A 21,826-nucleotide genomic window follows, 5' to 3' on the forward strand; every position below is an offset into this window, starting at 1 on the left:
GTGTTCTTTCTTTGGATTAATTTGCAAGAGAAGGAGGAAAAAAAAATTACAGTATGTCTTTTAACTTGGACCGACACTTAATCGTTTCTTGCTTGATTTGGAAGAAGTGTTAAGGGGCAGAAGAACAGGACAACAGTGAGGATGCTGACCATGGCACCAGGGACTTGATTTCAGAAAGCCGCTCTACTGAAATGAAATCATTCCTTTCTATGTTTCTACATAATAGGAACAGTCAACATTCCCCCCACCCCTTTTTTTTCCTAAACAAAATCAGTTTGGTTACTATTTAGAAAGTTTAACATAAGAAGCATGTTTAAATAGAATGCATGTAATTTTTAATGGAGATCATGTATATGTATATGAATATATATAGGGTCAAGAGAAAATACTTAGGGCATATGAAGGCAGATTTATTTAACTGTTGGTATTATTTATGTTATTAATATAATAAATGCATAGTTCAATTTCCTTCATTAAAGACAACTAAGGAAACATGTAGGCTGATATTCACATATGAAGCAGTTAAGCTCTTCATATTTGATAGAGAAAGGGAAATTTTGAAATTCAGGAAAGGCAACACCTTCAGGGATTATTATAACTTTTTGCTATTCTCTATTATGCTGTGTGGAACCAAGCACTGCATTTCTTTATCTTCACTAAATTTGAAAAGTCAACATAAACAGGGCTACAGTACCTTTATCTTCATTAGCTTTGTATGATTCACATTTTTAAAGGACATACCAAATATTACAACAAACATCAACATTAATGTCTGTGAATTAATTTCACTCTTCTGCTAATTCAGTTTGTGTTGTTAGCTTTCTAAATCTCTTCCCAAAAACTTTACCATAAATAAATTACAATTTATAGTCTCTGTTACTTGTGTGTGTGTTCATAAAAATGATTTAGGTAAACTTGAAAGTACGTTTTATCCTACTTTTCCAAAATCAATACATAACTGAAAATATTAAATGGGAACATTTCATTTATGGAAAATATATATTTAAAAGATAGCAATTGATAGGCAATTCTTTATAATTTTAGAAGCACACTGGAGATGAATAAGTTCTCAGTGGCAGGTAATTTTTAATAAAAATAGAGAATAATCTATGTATTTAAGTTTTTCTGTAAAAAGCTAAAACTTAGACCTAAATGACAAACTACACATTTAACATTATTTGGTATAAAAAGGGCATAAAGGACTGCAATTTGCTACTAAAGTTTGTGAGACCTCATATATGTTATCTTTTTTTCTGTCAATTAAACAAGCCATTATTATAACAGAAAAGAGGAAATCTTGCGTGTGTTCAATTTACAAAATGAGATTGGACATTTTTCGCAAACAACTCTCATTTGAGATTGAATGATGAGGATTTTAAATGACCAAAATGTATTTATCTTTAAAAAAATGATACAAGTAGCATGCTAGTAATAATATAATTTCTTAAGTCCCCCAGCTCTTTGATACTAAATCTCCTTATATTTTTTTCCATGTTAGAACTGTTTTTATAACTGGTAGTCTTAATTATTTTTATATCATAAATAACAGTGCTGTCTGTATCTGATATTATTACCAAAAAGTACCTTTTTCCAAATGAATAAAACAAATTTGGGGTGATTACCCCTCTTATGAAAACAGTCTATACTAAAGATTTTCTGCAATGGTTCTTAAAAAAATAGTTTCTCCAGTGCACTTAAGGTCTAATACTGGATTTATATTTAGTGGAGGAGTGACTATATTTTGAGGTATCCATACTACAAATAACCATATTACAAACATGACCATCAAAAGTCATTAACAAAGAAGAATCACAGATAAAATCCTGTGTTCTTGAAAAACAAACTATTAGTATCTCAAAATCAAGTTGTTCCCCTGTTTGAAATTTTATACTTCTGGAACATATAATGGAATAAGAACTAAAAAATTCTCTCTGCCCAATAGATACTATATGAAAAGTTTTGCTAAGAAATCCCTGTGAAAGAAGGTACATAATCCATTGTGCCAGTTTATTGACAGAGAAAACCTTGCTTCTCTTAATTATCAAAGGAAGTAACATTTAGATTAATGTGCTTCTTAATTTTGACAAATGCTTTGTATTTAATTTTCTAAACCTCAAACTGTGTTAACTCTTAAGCAAAATTACATTTCATGACCTAAGTGTTTCTCTATCTTTGCCTTTGACATTTAACGCAGCCTGAAATTTAATGCACTAAAATAAATAACCGACGAAGACCTTTTGGGTCCATTTCAAACCTCCATTTTTACAGGCCCCATCGAAATTTCTCTGTCCACTGAGTGAACTGTGATTTCTGTAATTCCATCATCTGTCTGTTTTCTTTGAAGGTGGACATTTGAAGCCACTGTCTCAAGGACACTAACTGGATGCTGTGGTTTCATTCCAGAACCAACAAAATACCTCTCGGCGAGAACACATTTTTTAAAAATTCATATAGAAAGTCACCCCTTAGGAACGTGAGAGAGATTATATATACCAGACTATTGCTCCCTCTTGGGCTTCTTACCTTCGTTTTCCGTGTTGGCGGGCACAGAGTCGACCCCGAAAGGATGCCAGGGCTGGAGGTCGTCTAGGCTGAACTCGCCATTCACGGGAAGAAGCTCCACGGTAGTTTTGGTTTCAGTCAAAGACGGCATGAGAGCATCGTTGCCATAGCTGATCCTCGGTTCACTGATTATGTTGGCCAAGACATCATCCGAGTAGTTCTGTTCTTTCTGCAGCAGCTCATCTAAACCAAACAAAGCCACATCTTTGGTGAGTAACAGCAACAGTTACAACAGAAGCAGTGGCAGCGGCTACCGCTTGCTGTCTGCTACGCATGACTGCAAGGCACAATCTTATTTACGATGTGGGTACCATTATCACCTCCATCCTATAGACAGGAAGACTGAGGCACTCGGTAGATAAGCCACTTATACAGAATCATAGCTAGCAATGCCCAAGGTGGGATTTGAGCCCTGGGAGGATGGCTTAGACCAAGGTGGATGCTTTGACCAGGTGCACCACATCCCCCAGTGAGAAATCTGGAATGGCCATTCCCTCCAGACACAGGTAGATTCTCCTAGTTGACAGGGATCACAGAGGAATGGAGAGGATGCTTTGGTGGGGTGTTTGCAATGCACTGGCCTCAGTAAGCCAGGGATAGTTTCTTTCAAGCTGAAGGACATATCCAGTGAATTTCTAGTCTTTCCATGAACATGTCTAAGAACAAGAAAAGCGTAAGTAACAGGCTGCCTGCTTGTTCCACTCCTGAACAGTTCTGATTGTTTTGCCTTGAAAACAATCTGTCTTCCTCAAATGCTCCCAGGGGCTGCACGATCCGTGTTCTGAGGCAACAAAGCAACAAGCCCCTAGCCCTGCCGGTTGCGGCCTTGCAGACACGAAGCTCTGTGCCAGCCTTCTCTTCTGTGGGGTACACAGCCCTGCCTGCCAACATTCCTCATGGGCTCTCAACCCAAACGTCCCATCTTTCTCCTCTGCTGCATCTCCTTTCAAAACATACTATCAGACAGTAAAGAACCCGCCTGCCAATGCAGGAGCATTAGGTTTGATCTCTGGGTTGGGAAGATCCCCTGGAGGAGCGCATGGCAACCCATTCCAGTGTTCTTGCCTGGAGAATCCCAGGGACAGAGGAGCCCAGCAGGCTACCGTCTATAGGGTTCACAAGGAGGTTGGACATGACTGAGCAACAACAACAAGGGAGCTGTCACAGTGGAAAAATCTTACATCTGTGCTTCATGAAACACGCACAGCATTTCAGATTGCAGCAAATCATGATGTTCCCCCATTTCTCTTTTATCTCTTATACCGTTGGGAGGAAATTTCCTCCAAATGGCCACTAAAATGTAGAAAGCCCCGTGGTGGTTAATTTTCCTGGTTTATTATATTCATTTTCAGAAAATGAAAGAATGAAACATTCAAGAAACATTACATTTTCAGTAGAGTGAAAAGCACTTAGACGTGAAAGACATTTTTGGTACCAAAGCAGAAATCCACTTTTCTATCTTAATGTGACCCAGGAGATTTAGAAACAGCCCCCTCTGGTCATCTCACTTGGAACAATGAAGTCGGTGTGGTGTTTACAGGAGGAAAAGAGGGTGGAAATGATGGATTACCATTAGCGGGAGTAGGATTCAATTTTGTGATCATAAAATGTCTAAGACAGCCACCTACTTCTTGACATTATTAAAGGCTCAGGTTTTTACCAACTGTTAACACAATTGGTACCAAACCTTCCTATGATTAAAAAAAAAATTCAGAACTAAATGCGATTATCTTACTGTTCATTCTGAGTGGAACTTTATCTTTGAATTTTATGGTTAGACTGATCACACAGAAACCGCACTTCTACTATGTTGGTGGCCCTGATGGATAATCTTTTTATCTGAATTAATTTATTATTTTATTACAGCACTTTGATGGCACATATTGGGATTTCAAAGCTTTTAAGCATCTACATTTGCCAACTGCTATATTAAACTAAAAGACTAGGCACATTTCCCTGAAGACTCTTTATTTTCCTAAAAGCTAATTGTTCCTGCCCAAAATTACAGCACTTACCTCTGTAGTCAAATATTTTCTGTAATACCCGAGATTATGAGCTTTGTAGTTAAAAGTGGAAATATTTAACTGAATTCAGTGATGGTAATATTTAACCCACAGTTTAAGCAACAAAAAGAAGTTTAATTTCAAATATTCAACATGCAATCAACCCACTGAATGTTGCCCTTTCAAAAATGCTTTGAGGATGTATATTAGGCATGTGTGTGCGTGCTAAGCCACTTCAGTTGTGTCCTAGTCTTTGCGACCCTAGGGACTGTAGCCTGCCAGGCTGTTCTGTCCATGGGATTCTCCAGGCATGAATACTGGAGTGGGTTGCTGTGCCCTCCTCCAGGTGATCTTCCCGACTCAGGGATCGAATCCCTATCTCTTATGTCTTCTGCATTGGCAGGTGGGTTCTTTACCACTAGTGCCACCTGGGAAGCCCATATCAGGCATACTTAGCAAATAAGAAAAACCGAACATCTCACCACATAGCTGTCATTAAAAATATTTAAAATATGTATTTTTTAAAAAAGCAGCATCAAAAGAAATCCCTGGTTGATTTCATCTTCAAATGACTAACACATTTTGTTCTTGGAGAAGCAGTAGACTTCCATGACAATTTATTTTGAGGGAAGTGGCCTCATAAAAGGACTTCTGAATAAGAAAGAGATGAATCCTAGGTAATTCATCTAATGCTCTCCTTTTAATGATTAATCCACCTGCCTAACTCCTCCTAAAAGTTTTACTGCCACATTTAAGGTTTCATGAAAATGAACTTTTTAAACATTAAATCAGTTCTTTTACAAGCTTCGGGTGTAATTACTGAACTACCTTTTCCATCCTTGGAACATATTTGGGACAGGGAGGAAACCTCCGTCATACAGAGGAGGTCCAACTTCTGTCTTTTCCCCCGTGAAACACAGCTAGTAAAGGTCTGATTTGGAGACTGAACATGCCTAGGCTTGCTGGGTTTTTTTTTCATATAGACTTGAACCTGCATCACTGTTAGCATTTCCCCCCTATTTTCTGGTTCTGGTGGAAATAGACACATTTATCTGCAGCCTCTCCTCCAAATGGAAATTTCTTTTCAACCCTGTCTAACAGGAGAGTCTCACGTGATCATTTCTTATATTTTAATAAATAATTACTTATGTATCTGAAAGCACTGAGGATTACACCTCTGAACAATGCATCTTCCCCTAACCTCACCCTTTGCAACTGCCACAGATGTAGCAGGCATATTTATACAAGGGATGTAATTTTTTCCCTATCGAGAAGCTCTACTATAAATCTGCTCTCATCTGTGCTAGGCATTTTGCCCACACCAGGACTGTGAGATCAGATTTAATTTTCCAATCACAGTCCGTGCACGTCTGATTCACAGCTTAGCATATAACTGCCATGCTGTTCACTATATTGTAATTAATGTGACAGGGCTTCCCTGGTGGCTCAGACGGTAAAGCATCTGCCTGCAATGAGACAGACCTGGGTTCAATCCCTGGGTTGGGAAGATCCCCTGGAGAAGAGAATGGCTACCCACTCCAGTACTCTTACCTGGAAAATCCCATGGACGGAGGAGCCTGGTAGGCTATAGCCCATGGGGTCGCAAAGAGTCGGACATGAGTGAGCGACTTCACTTTCACTTTCAATGTGACCGTGGTCTCTGAAACTCCCTAAGCTTTGCGTTTCTCATCTATAAAATTAGGGGGAGTTGGATGGCTGGTCTTTGTAGTTCCTTCACTTTGAATCCTCTTATCTATACTCTTGCCATGTGGGCACCCCCCAAGAGCTTGTTGAAATCATAATCTCAGGTTCCAGCATGAGCTAGGGAAACAGAATCTGCACATTTAAAACGTGGTCCCCAGGCAATTTTTTAAAATCTGTGAAGTCTAGTCCATTTTCAATATGCTATAAGTTATAGATATATAACATGTTGTTGTTCAGTCACTAAGTCATGTCCGACACTTTGTGACCCCATGGACTGCAGCACGGCAGGCTCCCCTGTCCTTCACTATCTCCCAGAGTTTGCTCAGATTCATGTCCATTGAGTCAGTGATGCTATCTAGCCATCCTCTGCTGCCCCTTTCTTTTGCCTTCAGTTTTTTTCCAGCACCAGTATAGTGTACAATATAGTGATTCCCAATTTTTAAAGGTTATACTCCATTTATAGCTACTATAAAATATTGGCTATATCCCCTGTGATGTACAGTATATTCTTGTAGCTTATTTTATACCTAATAGTATGTACCTCTTACTCTCCTACTCCTATATTGCCCCTCCCTTCTTTCCTCTCTCCATGGTAACCACTAGTTTGTTCTCCTTAGTTTTAAGTTGTTTTTTTGGGGGGGTTATATTCACTACTTTGTTGCATTTTTTAAATTCTGCATGTAAGTGACATCATATAATGTTTGTCTTTCTCTGACTTATTTCACTTAGCATGGTACATCTGATTCCAGGCCAGTCTTAAGCACATTACAGTCTGACCACTGTCACGAGGTATATCCATACAAAGGCATCACTGCACAACAGTCTCAGCATCCCTTTCATAGAAGACAAGACTCAAAACAAAACAAGGTGTCAAAGGTGAGTATGGCCCAGAAACAATGTTGCAGAAGAAACCTGGCTGCAACACACCTCCAAGGCATGTTCACAAACCCAACCCACCCTATTGCCTTCAAGCTATCATCATGATAAAATTTTTCTGAACCAGAAAACCGTAGGAAAGACTAGTTACGAATTTCTCTCGCCTTTTTTTTTTTGCCAGACTGTTTGTCAGGCAGGAAATTACATATGAACCAGAGCAGGAAAGTGTTCAGGAAACAGGTTATTGTTATTCAGACGCTGAGAAAAAAAATGCACTTAAAAACGCAGAGGGCACCAAAGGACATCCTTCCTTTCTGCGCTCTCCCCTAAGAAGACTGAACTTACCTCTAAGCATGGACTGCCCTGTAGTTCAATGGAGCAGAATTTGTCTGAAATGATGATCTGGGGGAGAACCTTTGTGGTGTTCAGGTGATTTCTGGGCAAAGCTGGGAGGTTAAGATCACCGTGCGGCTCGTGTGCAATTGTGTCAGAATATAACATCTTTTTTGTTGTTGTTATCTTTTAAAAACATTATTTATATTTATTTCTCTGGCTGCGCTGGGTCTTATTTGCAGCACTTGAGATTCTTTTGTTGCAGCACACGGACGCTCTAGTTGTGTCACGTGGGCTTAGTTGCTGCAAGGATCTTAGTTCCCCGTGTTGTCGTTTAGTGGCTCAGTCATGTCCGACTCTTTGACACCATGGACTGTAGACCCCAGGTTCCTCTGTCCATGGGGATTTTCCAGGCAAGAATACTGGAGTGGGATGCCGTGGCCTCCTCCAAGGGACCTTCCCGACCCAGGGATCGAACCCTCCTCTCCTGCGTCTCCTGCACTGCCGGCAGATTCTTTACCACTTAGCCACCAGGGAAGCCTGCTCCCTTCTCTAGGTGAGACCTTAACCTGTCACTCCTGTTGTGATGGTCTACCCTCAACAGCAGTTTCTCCTCTCATCCACCTCCCACAGTTTTAGATTTCCCCTTCTCTGGTAGACTGGCATAAATATGAGTGCTATATGAACAATCATCAGGTTTCACTGATTCTGAGTCAGATTTAAGGTAATTTAGACTGCTTTGGATCTTGAGTTATTTAAATAATCAATGCTGCCATATGTTTCAACAAGAGGAAAAAATGAGATATATTATCACAAAGCAATACTGTTCCACAAATCTATTTTCATTTTGACCTCCCAGCAAACTGGGTCAGTCCTCTTATTTTTAGCTCCACAATCAATCCTGAAAAATCTCTCACGGTCTCAAAATTCAGACTCCACTGTCTGAATCGGGGTTATTTTACTTCAGTGGTTTCTTGGACAGGGATTTTACATGGAGCATGCTTTGTCCACTTATGGCAACAAAGTATCCCCAGGGAGATACAGACATAGCTGCAGGTCACTTGTGAGAACGTTCCTTATTGCAAGTGATATTTTCCTGAAGCATCATTTGTCTCGCTTAAGACAGAGGATACAGAAGTCCCGTGTCAAGAGAAATTTCCTTTCGACTTTCAAACAACACAGATCAAAGAACTTAGAACTTACCGACGGCCGTCAGATTCTGACGTCAGTCAGGTTCCCTGGTTTCTAAACACAGAGTGAAGAGTTACTACTTCATGTTTACTTGTGGAACTTGTGCCAATGTCCTGATTGTATTTCCAACTACATTAGGAGTCATGGGCCCACCTGGCTGGGTAGTCCGGAGCCTAAGCAATCTTTAGGGGAAAAACTATTCTAAAATGTAGCCTAAAAACCAAGTTTAGGTATCACAGGGAAGAATCTCATGGTATGCTGTGTTGAGGCTGTAATTTGCGTATATAAAGAAATGTCCTTGCTTTCAGGAAATAACCCCTGGTGAAAAATTTATGTGTAAAGGGCCAAGATGTCTGCAAGTTACTTACTTACTTTTTTTAAAGGTACAAAATTACTAGCTTTTAATTTTTTCCCAGCTTTAAAAATTTATTTACTTATTTATTTTTGGATGTGCTGGGTCTTCATTGTTGTGCAGACTTATTGCGGTGTCTTGTTGCAGAGCACAGGCTCATAAGTTGTGGTGCATGGATTTAGTTGCTCCACAGCATGTGAGATCTTCCCGGACCAGGGATTGAACCTGCATCTGCACTGGCAGGTTGATTCTTTACCACTGAGCCACTAGGGAAGTTCCCCTTTCCCATCTTTTTTTGCAAGCTACTTAAAAAAAGAAATTATGTGCAATGTTTTCAGAACTATTCTTTAAGTCTGGAAGTACATTATTATAAGTTCAGGGACTTCCCTGGTGGTCCAGTGGCTAAGACTTAAAATGCAGGAAGCCTGGGTTTGATCCCTGGCCAGGGAACTAGATCCCACATGCTGCAACTAAGAGTTTACACGCCACAGCTAAAGATCCGGCATGCTACAATGAAGACTGAAGACCCCACGTACCAAAATCAAATAAATAAACAAATAAATATATAAACCTTCAGTACTATGGCGCTAAAACTGTAGTAGTGCCAGCTTTAGCTTGTATATATGTAGATGCTTTCTTCTGGTTAATATATATAGTGAAGGGTTTCCCTGATGGTCCAGTGGTTAGGAATCTGCCTTATAATGCTGGGGACACTGTTTTGATCCCTGGTCCTGGAAGATCTCACATGCTGAGGGGCAACTAAGCCTGTGTGCCAAGACTACTGAAGCCTAAGTGCCCTAAAGCCCGTGCTCTGCAACAAGCGAGGCCACCACAATGATAGGCCCATGCACCACAAATAAAGAGTAGTTCCCCTTTCACCACAATTAGAGAAAGTTCGTGCATAGCAATGAGACCCAACGCAGCCAAAAATAAATTCTTTAAAAAAATGTATATATATAGTGAAAATACATGTATGTACATTAATGTAAGCAGATTCAGGCTATACGTCTTCTTCAAACTAAGATAAAAATAAATGTGATTTTTATTCCTGTATCCCTTACACAAAAGTTAATTGTTTCTTGTGGTCTTCAATACAGCAAATAGCTATCTCTTCACATGCTAGACAAAAAACTGGCTGTCCTAGGCTAGTTGAGAGATGTATGCTTTTATGGCTAAGCTCAAGGAGTTTCAAAGTAATGATGATTATATAGAATTTCTTTCTTTTGAAATTTTATTTATTTGGCTGCACCAGGTCTTTAGTTGCAGCATGTGGGATCTAGTTTCCTGACCAGAGATCGAACCTGGGCCCCTACATGGGGAGTGTGGAGTCTTAACCACTGGACCGGGAAGTCCCAGTGGGATTATATAGCATTTTTCTCTTCAAACCTGTCTTTAACAGCCTAACTCCTCCAGCATAAGGTAGAACTTCACTGTGATTCCTCTTTATATAAAAATGTAGTTTGGTAGTAATTAGCTAGAGTCAAATTCAGCGCAAGAAATAGAGAAAATAAAAGAAATAATAATTCACTTGCCATCCCACCAGGAGAAATTTTTAAAACAGTTTTTTACTCTTTAGGGAGTCAGCTATTTCATCTCATCCCATCATCACTTCATTATTTAATTTTTATGACTGTGGTCAAGGAGATTGACTTTTTCAGGATTATGGAAGAAGGTGCCTGGAATTGGAGTTATCAGATTTGAGGAGGCAGAGAGATGAAATCGCAAGAAATCCAATTTCTCTCCAGTTCCATTCCATAGTATGTATTTCTCAGTTCTCTGGAAGGTTGTTCTGCATAGTGGGTCCACTTTATTGTTTGTTTTTACTCCTAAGTCCTCAGCTATATAGTAAATTGGAAACATGAAATAAAACCGGAGGTTTGCTCTATCTGGATCAGTATCACATTTCCTTTTGAAAAAATTGCTCATGCTTTTAGTGAGCACAAGAAAGGAGAAGGAGGAAGATTATTTTTACAAAGTACTCAAGTGACAGTTTAACTGCCCTTGAATACCTTTTTTATAAATGCACAGTCATTCTGGCAGCTGTATACAGTCTGAGCACACATTCCCTTGCAGCCTTCACTGCGGGTGCTGGGGTGTTCCGGGCACCCACCCATAACGTCCCCTTTTCTCCACTTCGGCTCCGGGCCCTGAACCAACTAAGAGCAAGCAGCTAGAGATGAAAACATCATCTTTACTTCTGAGAAAGGCCAGGCTCTTACCAGCCCACGGGATGCTTTCTTTGGGGAGTGAGTCACAAGGGCACAAGGCTTGTCATGCTGTGTGTAGATTGGATTTCAGCTCCACCTTGTACCCCCAGCTGCACGTGACAAGGGAGGGAGTCTGAGCGAAGCCCCTACCGCTGTGTCCTGTCCAACTTGCACACAGCACGTGGTCCTGTCTGATCTCTGTGCCTGCATGCTAAGTGGCTTCAGTCGTGTCTGGCTCTTTGTGACCCCATGGACTGTAGCCCACCAGGCTCCTCTGTCCATGGGATTCCCCAGGCAAGAATACTGGAGTGGGTTGCCATTTCCTCCCCCAGGGGATCTTCCCCACCCGGGGATCGAACCTGGGTCTTCCACACTGAATTTCGTCTGTGCCACCAGGGAAGCCCTGTCTGATCTGCACCCTCTCCCAAACTCGTGGGAGGAAATCTTTCTTACCTGGGTAAGAGACATCCTAGGGGGACAAAAGGAATCCAAAGGAAAGGGCAGCAGTGCCCTTCTCAACAGCTAGCAGTCATTCTCTGCTATGCAGTAAAGACAGTGCATGCTAATTGATTCATATCTGATAAATGGTTAATTGACTGAACTCTAAACAGGCATACCTTGCTTTATTGCACTTCACAGATACTGCTTTAAAAAAAAAAAAAAGATTGAAGGTTTGTGGCAACCCTATGTCAAGCAAGTCTTTTGGTTCCATTTTCCCAGTAGTATTTGGTCACTTTTTGTCTCTGGATCACATTTCAGCAATTGTCACAATATTTCAAAGTTTTTGAAAAATTCTTGGATATTCTTAGATATAATCCAAGTATTATATTTGGATGGTGATCTGTGATCTTTGATGATACCATTGCAAAAAGATTACAACTTGTTAAGGCTCAGATGATGGTTACCCTTTTAAGCAAGAAAGTATTTTCTAGGCAGAGTAAGTATGTTGCACTTTTAGACATAGTGCTATTGCATACAATAGACTACAGCATAAAGTAACCTTTGACATGCACTTCAGAAACCCCAAAATTCACATGACTCACTTGATGGAAATATTCACTTCATTCTGGTGGTTTGGAACTGAGCCCACGATATCCCTTAGGTATGCCTGTATTTTGAAGGATGTGAAGGATTGGTTAGCAAGGCTGGCTAACTCATGGTAGAAAGTAACATTTTCAACATTACTACATAGGTGACTTCACTTCCAAAGAGCCTATGATTTATGCTGATTAGGATAAGGAGCACAGGCAAGTGTGGATAAGATCAGTACAAATCATAGTGGAGGATGCTCCTGTTTGTGTAGACAACGTATCATGTTTGTAGACGTTGTAACTATTTTGAAAGGTTTATTTATACAGATAAAAAAAAAAACACCAGCCCTCTATGCTCTTCTGTACACTGGCCTATTTGTGTTTTAACAGAAAACTGATTCTGCAGGGAACATTTTTAGGACAGCAATGATCGTTTATCTCCTGCATTAGAGGACTTTGGGATCCTCTTACAATGTAGGGGGAACCAAGCCTGGCGATGGAAAGTGCTTGGCATCTGAAGCTTGGAGATGGGTGGAAAGTGACTGTCTTCAGGAAGTATTAATAGAGCAGATGAAGAGAGGCTGAAAGGGCTCACTTTATAAAAATTAATCTGGAGCCAAGAAAATTAAAATCATTTTATTATTAATTAATGAGCTTATTAATTTATTTATTCATGCATTCAGCTGTTCAGCAATCCTACCATCTTCCAGGCCAGTGTAGGAAATAACTAGGCAGTTTCTTATTACTCAAAGCTCAAGGCACCAGACAAAAGATGGGCAGAAAAGTAATTCCTATACAAATGCTATGGTAAGGGGTGTGGACAGAGCAAGAAGGAAACAAATTGGGACTCTGGGGCTGGTATGGTGATATTACAGGTTTGCTAAGGAAGAGCGACTACAGTCCTAGTAGATACAAGTACCTGGACCAAGGTACAGAGGATGGGATGCCTCTGCCTATTGGGACTCTTCTGGCTTCTGGAACACAAGGGAGATGAAAAGGGAAGCAGCTTAGACAGGAGCCAGGGACTTGACATTCGTGGGATATACACAGGGCAAAGGAATACGCTGACCTGCACGAAGAGTATGCTGTTAGCAAAATACAGACTAAGGGAGTTACATGCGTTGAGTGGCTTGTGGTTTGTTTTTGGGTAAATTATAAAGAACAGGACAGAGGGGAAACCTGAGGATTATAAAATCCTAAAAAGACATGTTGACATTCAAAAATGGGGAAGATAGTGGGCAAGAATGTACACAAGTGATAAAACCAGACAGACACTAACGGACGTGATCCAAAGAACAAGAAGTGTTACTTTGCAGGTGGTGGGAGGTGTGAAGGGGGGACTGTGACCGGGAAAGGAAAGAGGCGCTGTCAGGTGGCTGTTTAATATTTGTATTCTTGACTTCAGTTGTGTCCATCAAAAGAGCACAGATTGGGGGTAGAAAGACAGGTTCTATCTGGATGTGTGGAGTCTGTGATATTCCATATCACAGTGGAGAGGGCTGGGGCCCCTGGAACTATGGTCTGGAGAATGCATGTAAATACTCCAACAGCCCACAGGGAAGCATGGGAAAAGAAAATGAGAGGTTTCCCATTTTCCCAGGTACTTTGGGAAAAAAGTTCACATCAGATTCCCCCAAAGGGATATATCATGTATTGAATTCTGCTAGATAATGAACAGTCTCATCCATAGTGAAGTGTCACATACTTAGTGAAAATTCTTTAGAGAATTTTGCCATGGTTAAAAATAACATCAGATGGTGGTTACTGTTAAGAACTACAAGGAGCAAAGTCTTTTGTATCCAAATAAAAAGAATTGTAGGTCTTTCCCCTCACGCTGCTCTTACGTCAAATCATTTCAGAATGAGCACCTATGAGATGATTAAAAAAAAAAAGCAACCTTATGCAAAGAATGAATGAGAAACTTGTGTAGGAGATAAAAATAAAGTGGAGCTAACCCTTTTGCTCATTTACCTTTGAATATGCTCTCCCTTAGGACAATGATGAAGTGTAAAATGGGGCTGTAATCACTGAGGCCAGCTCTCCTTTGTCAACTGTGAACCAGAGGTGTGTTCCATTGAACATGTTGGAAAATTACCCCAGATAACCACATCCTCACCATCCTATGCGTGAGACAACCGCTTCCACGATATGCTGCCTGCTGCCTCCTAAGGGAGATCTTCCCCTAGTCTTTCCTTCCAAACTGTTTCTAATCTCCACACTTCCCATTCTTGGCATTAGATCTCATCCAAGCCCCTGATGCTTTTCCTGCTGAAAATTTACATAGAATTCTAGCAATTTTTTTCTTCAAAAAAGCTACTTAAATGTGATAGCTTCATCTCAGCACAGGTAACCTTTTTCTTTCCTCCACTCTGCTCTGAAATAAAAAATAAAAACTGAGAAATAAAAACAAAAAACAGACTTCATCTTAAATTACAATATACTGTGTAAAGAGTTACCAGTTTGGTCTCAGATTTCTATTCTCTCTCCCTTTTACACAATCAAACTAAAAATATAACTAGCTTTCTCTGAATATACAGTATTAAAACATGATCATCTTCAATAAAATATAATTAACCTCAAAATTTAAAGCCCTCGACACTAATTACCACAGGTCTCCAACAGCTTATTGTGTATGCGTTTGTGATGTAAGCAGTCTTTATGTGAATAAACTTTAAGTTTCAACAACAAATTAAAAAATGACTCACATTACAGTGCATTTATACATGTCTTTTCATCTTCCAAGTGCAGTAAACATTAATTAACCCTGGCTAATTAAAAGACATAGTTTACAAATTTACTCATTAATCAGCCTCAAGCAAATGCAAAGCATTTTTAAAGTCTTTCATAATTTGAACCAATTAAATATGGAAATTATTTTTTTTAAATGGAGAGGTCATAAATAAAAAAAAAGAGGTCATCAAAAAACATGCATGCAGTCCTTTGACTTAAATTTGATCATGTTTTAGAAAGAAACTTGGACAATGTTTCGGAATTGTAGAAGTCAAAGGAAATTAAAGATAAAACTGCCTGAGACTTCCCTGGCGGTCAAGTCGTTAAGACTCCGTGCTTCTACTGCAAGGGGGCCTCAATCTCTGGTCAGGGAACCAAGGCCCTGCATGCCTTGCAATATGCCCCCCAAACAAACCAACAAAAGCAACTGCTTGGAATGGGTTGAATTATGTCCTGCCCCTGAAATAATACTGACATCGTAACATCCAGTGCCTATGAATACAACCTTATTTGGAAATGGGATCCTCACAGATGTAATCAAGATCAGATCAGATCATACTAGAGTAATGCTCTCAATCCAATATGGCATCGAGACCATGGGAGTCAGGTGGGCTCTTGGTCATACTGGAGAAGACACACGGAGACAAAGGGCAGACGCCGTGTGAAGACAGAGGCAGAGGTTGGAGTGGTGGATCTACAAGCCAAGGGACTGTCGGGGATGGTCGGTAACAGCGAAAACAAGAGAAAGGAATAAAACAGATATTCCTCTAGGGCCTTCAGAGGGAACGTGGCCCCAGAGACACTCTTAAAAAAAATTTTTTTTTTAATTTAATTATTTTTTTGACTCTGCTGGGTTTTCATTGCTGCAAGGGCTTTTCTCTAGTTGTGGCAACTGGCGGCTACTCTCTAGTTGTGGTGTGCAGACTTCTTGTTTTGGTGGCTTCTCTTGTTGCGGACCATGGGCTCTAGGGTACCTAAGCTTCAGTAGTTGTGGCATGTGGGCTCAGTACTCGCGGCTCCCAGGCTCTGGAGCACAGGCTTGGTAGTTGTGGCACACAGGCTTGGTTGCTCCGTGGCATGTGGGATCCTCTCGGATCGGGGATCGAACCTGCGTCTTCTGCATTGGCAGGTGGATTCTTTACCACTGAGCCACCAGGGAAGCCCCCATAGACACTTTCATTGCAGACTTTAAGCTTCCGGAATGGTGAAAGAATAAATTTCTGTTGTTTTAGGCCATCCAGTTTATGGTCACTTGTTTTGGCAGTCCTAGGAAACTGTAACACTATCTCAATAAGTGAATACTGGGGCTTCCCCAGTGGCTCAGTGGTAAAGAATCCACCTGCAATGCAGGAGCTTCAGGAGACATGAGTTTGATCCCTGAATCGGGAAGATCCCCTGGAGAAGGAAACGGCAACCCACTCCAGTATTCTTGCCTGGAGAATCCTATGGACAGAGGAGCCTTGCAGGCTATAGTCCATGCAGTCACAAAAGAGTCGGACATGACTGAGTGACTGAACACACACGGAGAAATTACTAAAAGAAACAATATTTAAAAATCCATCAACTCAGGGACTTCCTTGGTGGTCCAATGGTAAGAATCTGCCTGTCATTTCAGGGGACGTGGGTTCTGTCTCTGGTTGGGGACTAAGATTCCACATGCCACAAAGCAACTAAACCTGCATGCCACAGCTAGAGGGAAGCCCTCGAGCCGCAAAAAAGGATCCTGAGTGCCACAACTAGGACCTGATGCAGCCAAATAACCAAATATTAAAAATTCCATCAAATCTTTCTAGGTCAAGGGCAGGCTTTTGATACACCAAAGTGGTCTTATATTGGAAGTTCACAGAGAGAGTGGAAGGCTGCTGATGAGAAAACTGGTTGCAATGACTTAGAATAGGAAAAAGGGAAAACTCTTTTATGGCTTCCTTCCATTTTTTGAGGATGGAAGAACCCACGTGCACTAAATAAATGATGGATGAGGGATACTAAACCTGGGGTACACTGGATCTATCCCAAAGCATGGTGTAGTCAACCGTTAAGGACTAGATTGTGTTTCCCCCAAATTCGTATGTTAAAGCTCTCACGCTTAATGTGACTCTATGTGGAGAAAGGAGCTCTAAGGAGGGAATTAAGGTAAAATGAAGTCATAGGGAGTCCTATGTGAACAGGCCTGGAAGAGAAAGAGACACCAGAGATCTCTATCTCTCTCACTCATACCCAGCAGAAAGGTCATGTGAGGGCACAGCAAGAAGGCAGCCATCTGTAAACTAAGAAGAGAGGCCTCAGGGGAAATCAAACTTGCCAAGGCTTTTGATCTTGGACTCCCAGACTCCAGAACTGTGAGAAAGAATTTCGTTGTTTAAGCTATCCAGTCTACAGTATTTTATCATGGCAGCCTGAGTGGACTAGACACCCACCTAGTCATATCCAGATCAAAGGAAGATCAAAGGTCAGAACAGCTTTCTCTAAGGGATTTTACTGCTTTCTTCCTTCTGTTTTTTTTGTTTTTGGAAAGGTGATAGCTGAAGATGAGAAAAGGAGGGTAGATTGCCAGTGGGTCACCAAGAATGCACACTGAATTTCCGGTCCTGCCCCTCTCATAAAAATGACAAGGAAGTGATCTCTGACACATGTGAGGCAGTCCAAGGTTGGAGAGACTATGTGACCTTCGGGGCTTCTCATTTTCTTTACTTTTTCTAGCCATTTGCCAAGAAAGTTCTCAAGTATTCTCCTTGACTACTTGCCTTCACTCTAGGTGAAGGGAGAAACCCAGATGACCATTTCCTCTGTGTCTAAGACATTTGCAGTTACGCCATCTATTCACTTTGGGAGGAAAAAACAGATGGTGTATCATTTCTATGCAAAGTCTCCACAGGAGATTCAAAGCAAAAAAATATAATTTGCATTCCCTGGTGGCTCAGATGGTAAAGAATCTGCCTGCAATGCAGGAGACCTGGGTTCGATCCCCGGGATGGGAAGATTCCTTGGAGAAGGGAATGGCAACCCACACCAGTATTCTTGCCTGGAGAATCCCATGGACAGAGGAGCCTGGCGGGCTACAGTCTATGGGTTGCAAAGAGTCAGGGATGACTGAGTGACTAACACTTTTACTACTACTTTCATGGTCCAAAAAAATACATACACTGTTGATTAACAGAGTGAGATGCTCTTGGGTCTCACACCTGGAGTTGGTACCCAGTGTTTCTTGTCTTGGTAATTTTTTGCCAATTCTCTAAGACACACACTTCCTGGGCTAATGTTAGGCTCTCTGACAATCCTCCAAAATTAAGCTTTACTGTTTGTCACTTACAATGCTGACAACACCAGGTGAATTATGTCAACTTTCCCTTTCATTCCTTATTAAAATAATATCACTTTAGATTTGAAGAGAGCCTAAACAAGTAATTTCTTTGAATAAAACATCAGCATCAATAATAGAAAGTGAAAAATCTAAAGAGGGAAGAAAAGATTCTGGTAGGTAGAATAGTAAATTCACAGTTTCTGAAAGAGCAAATAAAAGAGGAAATGGGGAAAATATTGATAGTGACAGTATTTTCTGACTGGAGCCTGCCCTATGCTTGTCTTTCAGATATAGTTAATCAAAGTTAATAAGCCATTTATGCCAATCCCTTTTTACAGCTAATAATAGGTCTTAACGTGGATAAAGAAAACATAGCCATCAATCCTGTCACACCTAAACAAATTCTCAATGAATTTGAACTTCAAGGTTAATAATGCTTCACTTTAATATTTTATACAATCACTGCTTTGGAAATAAGCACCACTAGAAATCCACATGGTAAATTTACCAGGACATATTAATTTTCTATGACAACAATTGCCATTCTTCTGTGTTCACGACCAAGATAAATATAATTTAAACCTTTAAGAATTCCTTGTATTTTTGCTGTTTCATATAAGCATGCATTTTAAAACTTCTGAATATTTAAGAATCACCTGGGGAGGTAAGGGGCTTCCCAGGTGGTGCTAGTGGTAAAGAACCTGCCTGCCAATGCAGGAGACACAAGAGAAGACCCAGGGCTTTGATCCCTGGGTTGGGAAGATCCCCTGGAGGAGGGCATGGCAACCGACTCCAGTATTCTTACCTGGAGAATCCCATGGACAGAGGAGCCTGGGGGGCTACAGTACATGGGGTCGCAAAGAGTCGGACATGACTGAAACAACGTAATTTCTCTTCTCATACCTAAAAGGAGGAACCTCAGGTATACGAAAGCTTCTCCATCAAGATGGAAAGAAGGCACTGAAGTGTTGAGAAATCGGTTTTCTGACAAAAGGAAGGCAAGAAAAATAAAGCAGGCACTTAGCCTATAAATAGCCTATAAACTTACCTCCTGGCAGGGCCTGAATACTGGATTAAAACGGAACTCTTCCCAGACCCCATCTATTCCCACCTTTCCTGAAACAGCCTTTTTTTTCTTTTCTGTTTTCCTCATGATAACTGCCATTGCCAACAACAGTTTGGAAAATGTTCAGGTTGATTCTTAACAGTAAGTGTTAGTCCCTCAGTTGTGTCCGACTTTTTGCGATCCCACGGACTGTAGCCTGCCAGTCTCCTCTGTCCATGAAATTCTCCAGGTAAGAATACTGGAGTGGGTTGCCATGCCCTCCTCCAGGGAATCTTCCTGACCCAGGGATGGAACCCAGGTCTCCTGTGTTGCCGGCAGATTCTTTACCACCTGAGCCATCAGGGAACCAAGGGGTCTATTCCTGTAATTATTATTATCCTCAAAACACTTAAATTTGGTTGGTTTGCTTCAAGAGTTCATTCTCAGTATTAAAAAAAAAATTGCAAAGAACTTGTTTTGACAGACAATAACCACCTTAAAAAAAACAGGAGGAGGGCAGCGACAGTGCATTAGGAAGTATCTCCTTTCTTTTTTACAGAATAACAAAGAAATTGAGAGGTCTAGGTTATAGGAGTCTATTAAATTTCGGAAGGAAAAACAGAGATGGCCTAACAGTTCACTGCTCATTTAGACTTGGAACTTAAACCATTTCCACCTAAGTTTCTTGAAATGTTTTCCAGCCAACATCATGTATTGCAATTTCCCTATAATTTTAGGGGCACTGAACGCCAAACTGAGAGAAATATAAACTGAAGAGGAGTCTTGAGAAGGGGAACCCAGGTCTGCTGCATATCGTTTGTCCTTTATAGTTGCTTTAAAGGCTGTGTGTGTGCTGTGTTAAGTGCCTTCAGTCGTATCTGACTCTTTGTGACCCTGTGGATTGTAGCCCTCCAGGCTCCTCTGTCCATGAGGATTCTCCAGGCAGGAATACTGGAGTGGGTTGCCATGCCCTCCTCCAGGGTGGGTCATCCTCAGTGGCTCAGACAGTAAAGAATCTGCCTGTAATGCAGGAGACCCGGGTTCGACCCCTGGGTCAGGAAGATCCCATGAAGAAGTAAATGGCAACCCACTTCAGTATTCTTACCAGGAGAATTCCATGGACAGAGGAGCCTGGGAGGCTACAGTCTGTGCGGTTGCAAAGAGTAGGACATGACTGAGTGACTAACACTTTTGACTTTCCTCCAGAGGATGTTCCCGACACAGGGATTGAACCCACATCTCTTATGTCTCCTGCATTGGCAGGTGGGTTCTTTACTACTGGCACCACTATTTTAAAGGCAGTGATGCTTATTTACAAAACTAGTACTGAGGGGTTTCAAGTGATGGTGGAAATGTCCCTCCCCTCTCCACAGGCGGGCCAGGGAACCTGGAGGAAAGAATATGGCGAGTATGAGCAAACTCCTCTGGGAGATAGTGAAGGACAGGGAAGGCTGGTGTGTTCCATGGGGTCAAAATGAGTCAGACACGACTTGGTGGCTGGACAACAACAGTGTCAAATTAGAGAAGACTGTACATTTTAATTAGGGAGAGGCAAGTGGTTCCAAAAGAAGGTTACACTCATCTACTGATCAAGAGCTTAGGAAGTTCCTTTTCACTTAGCTTGCTATGACAGGGTATGGCAGATTTTAAAAATTATCAATTTGATAATTTAAAAAGTTATGTTTTGACTTTTAGTATCTGATCATGAGAAAGTGTACATCTTTTCATCTAGGACTACTTAGAAACTATGTATCTTTTTCGGGAAGTGGAGCTGTTGTTGAATTAATCAAATATATTTTTTCAATTAGGTTTATGTCAAACACTTTTTGTGACATATAGTTTTCATGATGTGGATTTAGGACGTAAGAGTATGGGTGAATCTAACTGGCTTATAGTTGGGCTAGAATAGATCCTCACCTATTTCTTAATTTTTCATAAGTTGAATACATTCTAAATCAGTAATTCTTAACATTCTGCATGCATCAGAGTCACCTAGACAGCTTGTTAAAAGCCACATTGCTAGTTCCTCAGCCCAGTATTGCTGAATCAGGAGGTCAGGGGTGGGACCAGAGAATGTGAATTTCGACTAAGTTTCCAAGGGATGCTGTGGTTTCCAAGAGCACAATTCTTCCAACTGAAGACAGGTATTTGTAATACCTACTTGAACCCAGTGATTTGTTTCAAGAGAAATGAATGCAGAAGAAATCTGATTCACACCCTTCAAAGAGCTTATAATGAGTACATGGCAATTAGTTGACATGTACACATCAAAGTGAGCTTTTCAGGTAGTGTAGTGGTAAAGAATTGCCTGCCAATATAGGAGACGTGGGTTTGATCCCTAGGTCAGAAGATCCCATGGATAAGGGAATGGCTACCCACTCCAGTGTTCTTACCTGGAGAATTCCATGGACAGAGGAGTCTGGTGGGCTACAGTCCATGAAGTGGCAAAGAGTCAGACACAGCTGAGTGACTGAGCATGCACATACACACG

The 21,826-nt window shown here is 40.9% G+C and overlaps 1 protein-coding gene across 10 annotated transcripts in view; it reads right to left on the reverse strand.

Annotated features, from left to right (window-relative positions):
- APP (amyloid beta precursor protein) overlaps positions 1–21,826 on the reverse strand; it is a 292,111-nt gene that overhangs the window by 26,245 nt on the left and 244,040 nt on the right. For all 10 annotated transcript variants that reach the window (XM_081557722.1, XM_081557714.1, XM_081557706.1 and 7 more), the window contains one exon: positions 2,524–2,745. In XM_081557722.1, the coding sequence (XP_081413848.1) occupies positions 2,524–2,745 (222 nt within the window). The remainder of the gene's footprint in view (positions 1–2,523; positions 2,746–21,826) is intronic.

Source organism: Giraffa tippelskirchi, chromosome 2 (genome assembly GCF_054371585.1).
Source record: "Giraffa tippelskirchi isolate mGirTip1 chromosome 2, T2T-mGirTip1v1.2.pri, whole genome shotgun sequence".
NCBI classification, from domain to species: Eukaryota; Metazoa; Chordata; class Mammalia; order Artiodactyla; family Giraffidae; genus Giraffa; species Giraffa tippelskirchi.